Raw genomic sequence first — 3,705 nt, 5'->3', positions numbered from 1 at the left:
CTGGTCCGGGAAGATCCCACATGCTGCGGAGCAAATAAGCCCGTGCACCACAACTACTGAGCCTGCGCTCTAGAGCCTGCGAGCCACACCTACTGAAGCCCGTGCGCCTAGAGCCCGTGCTCCACAACAAGAGAAGCCACCGCGACGAGAAGCCCACGCACCGCAACGAAGAGTAGCTCCCGCTCGCCGCAACTAGAGAAAGCCCGCGCGCAGCAACGAAGACCCAACGCAGCCAAAAATAAATAAATAGATAAATAGATAAATAAATAAATAAAAATCCCCTCCCAGCCATTTAAAAAAACAAACAATAAAAACAGCACCTCCTTCAAAGATTGGTAGAGAGAGAAAACTGAGTCAAGGTGCGTGAAGTACTTTGCAGGGAACAGGTGCTCCATTAATACAAGTGAAGAGGGGTGGAGGGGGAGGAATGAAAAAGTGGGGAGGGGGGCCCTCAGCGGCGGGGGTCCATTTTAATTTGGGCCACAGGGTGAGCCCGGTGGTTCTTTGCCCTCCGAGATGCTCAGATCTGGCCGAGCTGAGGGCAGAGGGGAGTCGAGGAAGACTCCAGTGTGGGGTGTGTGCCGGGCGGAAGGGTTGTATCAGGGCTCTGTCACCCTGCTATGGCCCTCAGCAGTCTTACAGCAGCCACTCCGCTTGCCCTGGCCCTGGGGACGTGGTTATATGGGTGGTCCCCGGTCACCCAGGCCCGAGGGTGGATGCATCGTTGGCCACTGTTCAGCCTCTGACTGCCCAAGGTTCAAATCCCATGCTACAATGTCTTGCTGTGTGACCTTCAGCAGGTGGCTTGGCTTCTCTGTGCCTCAGCTTTTGTGTGGGGTACTATTGCTCCCTTCCTTGCAGGACGGTTGGGAGGGTTAACTATTAAGCAGCACATGTAAACACTGAGCCTAGAGCCCGACACAGGGTGAGTGAGTTACCACTGTTTGGGTCGTAATGTGCTAGGCACAGAACTGGAGTGGGGGTGGGGGGTGTCTGTAGACCGGATGGAGCCTCATGGTGCTGGGCAGTAAGGCAGTACTGCACCCATTTCACAGATGTAGAAACAGAGGCTCAGAGGGGAAGACTGGCCTGGAATCCCACAGGGGTGTCTGCCTGCTTCTTGGCCTATGACAACCCCCAGACGGCAGGAACTGAAACATCCCAGGAGGAGGTACCCCAGGGGGAGGCGGAGGCCATCAGACCAGACCAGGCTCTGCCAGCCCCTCTCACCCTGTCTGAAAGCGGCAGCGTCTTCTCAACGCCCCTGGTCGTCTGCTCCGGGTCGGTGGCCACTGTGGGGACAAGAGCCAATCAGGCAACCCAGGGAGGGACACGCGCTGGCATCAGCCACCCTGAAGCCCATTGCACAATCAGCGGGCACAGCCCAAAAGGTCAGGAATGTCCCAGCTGCCCTGCCAGGGACGGCAGAAGGTGACATCCACGGCCGTGGGTCTGGCTCCCTCAACCCCCAGGGGCGGTCTCCTGGAGCAGGAGTTCTCTAGAGTTTTCTCTGCCTGGGTCCTGGGTGCTGGATGCCCACCCAGGGTGATGCAGGGAGAGGACTTGGGGCCCCGCCCTGCCCCACTCCACCACAACTGGCAGCCGCCTGCCGGGCCTGGGTATATGGAGAAGTCAGCTGCCTGCGGCTCCGGGCCCAGAGCGGCCGCCCTAGCCTGGGCTCCCCTGCACCAGCCCCCCTTCAGGACTTGGGGCTAGGGCTGCCCCGAGCACCCCAGCTGAGCAACTGGAGGGTGGGGAGCACCCCAGGCTGTGTGACGCCAGGGAAGCTGCTGGCCCTCTCTGGAACCAGGATCAAAATCTTTGATGAGCTTAGACATGCAGAACGCCCAGCCCCTGGTCCACAGGGCGTCAGAATCGGGGTGATGGAAGGCGGAGGGGGTGTTGAGAATGTGGGGGGCATTGCTGGCTGTGCCCCCTTGGGCCACTCATATTTATGCCTCAGGTCCCCATCTGGCGCTAAAGGAGCATGCCAGCTGCGTGGGGTCTGTTGAGGTGACGCAGGCACCTATGAAGCACCCCCAAGATGGGCAGAAGTCCCTGCTGGGGTCCATCTCCAGAGCTCCCGCCTCCATGGAGATGTCCACTCACCCTGAGCCTGGGGCTGCGCAGTCTCGGCGGCTGGAGCACCTGCGGGATGGGCGACCGGCCGGGCCTCTCTCTCTGAGCTGTGGGCGTGGGCCACCGGGTTCCGGGCAGAACTGAAGCCAGGCAGGGACCCAAAGAAGCTGCCCAGAGTCTACATGGGGTGGGGGGCAGCATGAGCAGAGCCAGGCTGTGGTGGGGGTGGGGGTGGGGGTGGGGGTGGGGTGAGGGGAGCATCAGCGAGCCCTGGGTTCCCACACCGCCTCAGGCCCCTGCTCCTGGATGACCTCCGCCACTCCGAGCCTCAGTCTCCTCACCTGAGCAATGGGCAGGTTCAGCCTGCCTCCCGTGGACAGAGAAAAAGTTCACCCTCTGGGTCTCTCCTTTTCCTTCCGTGGCCCACATTTCTCAGATGGGGAAACTGAGGCTCAGAGAGGGGCCGAGGCTGGCCCAGGGTCACACAGCAAGGAAAGAACTGAGGTTTGAGAGCATCCTCCCCCGCCAACACCCTCCAGCTTGGGACCGGAGGGAAGATTGGCACCGTGGCCTTCAGAGCCCTCCCCCCCCCACCCCCCCGGGAAGCCCCTCCAGACCCCAGGACTGTGGAGGTCACCTTCCCAAGGTTCTGGGGTCTCTCCAGGCCCCAGCTGCCATCTTTCCCTCCCACGCCTGCCCTCACCTTGCCCTTGGGTTTGGGAGGATCCCGGCCTCCTCCGTCTTGAGCAGACATGGTAATCCTCTAAGTAGCTGGAAGGGCAGAGAGGGGGCATGAATGGGGGCTCCCGGGCCTCCTGCCCCACACCCATAACCCTGAGCAGTCCCCCGATACCCGCCCGGAGGCCAGCCTCACCCCTGGCATTGCTCACCTGGACCGTGTGAGGGTCCCCTGGAGTGACGGGCGGTGCAGCTGGCGGCTGGCTCTGCTCTCAGCTCCCAGGCCTTATAGGGTCTGGGGTGGTGCAGGCCTGGCCGGCAGAGGCAGGCGGCCAGTGGGCCGGGGGAGGGCCCTGGATAGTCACGTGCCTGCCCGCTCCAGCGTGGGCCCCGGGCCCAGCACCTTTCCCCTGCTCTCAGCACCGGGCAGCCTCTGCCCGTGGCACCCACCCCCACCAGGCTGAGTGATTCATGGGCCATCCTGTACCCTCAAGGCACAGCCTGCACACTCTTGGCCTCTGATTTCCATCTGTGTGATGGGCATGGTTCAAGTCTCTCTGCTGGGCCACCTTGGCCAGTTACCATCCTTGTGCCTCAGTTGCCCCCTCCAGACTCCTCACTGTGGCCCACAGGGTCTTACTTCCTCCCTGCCCTCATCTCCCTCCCTCTCTGCCCCCCTCACTCACCATGCTTCAGCTACACAGGCCTCCTCTCTGTTCCTCCAAATCTCCAGGCATGGCCCTGCCCCAGGACCTTTGCACCTGTCATTCCCTCTGCCTGGAGCATCTTCCCCAGACACCCACACAGCTTCTTCCCTCACCTCCAACCAGGCCTGTCTTTTGTTCGCTGCTGTGTCCCCTGCAATAGAAATACTTGGCGCACAGTTGGCAACTTAATAAATGTTTGGCTAAACGGACCAACTCATAGGGTAGTTGTGAGCGTGAAATG

At 61.3% G+C, this 3,705-nt stretch overlaps 1 protein-coding gene across 1 annotated transcript in view; it reads right to left on the bottom strand.

Annotated features, from left to right (window-relative positions):
* PLIN4 (perilipin 4) overlaps positions 1-3,375 on the bottom strand; it is a 17,515-nt gene extending 14,140 nt beyond the window's left edge. The window contains exons 1-4 of the mRNA XM_055081310.1: positions 2,970-3,375; positions 2,783-2,850; positions 2,110-2,257; positions 1,231-1,292 (exon numbers count right to left, since the gene is read on the bottom strand). Of these exons, the coding sequence (XP_054937285.1) occupies positions 1,231-1,292; positions 2,110-2,257; positions 2,783-2,833 (261 nt within the window). The 5' untranslated portion in view covers positions 2,834-2,850; positions 2,970-3,375. The remainder of the gene's footprint in view (positions 1-1,230; positions 1,293-2,109; positions 2,258-2,782; positions 2,851-2,969) is intronic.
* Positions 3,376-3,705: the final 330 nt, after the last annotated feature.

This window comes from Physeter macrocephalus, chromosome 2, assembly GCF_002837175.3.
Source record: "Physeter macrocephalus isolate SW-GA chromosome 2, ASM283717v5, whole genome shotgun sequence".
NCBI classification, from domain to species: Eukaryota; Metazoa; Chordata; class Mammalia; order Artiodactyla; family Physeteridae; genus Physeter; species Physeter macrocephalus.
This window is presented reverse-complemented; position numbering and strand designations above follow the sequence as displayed.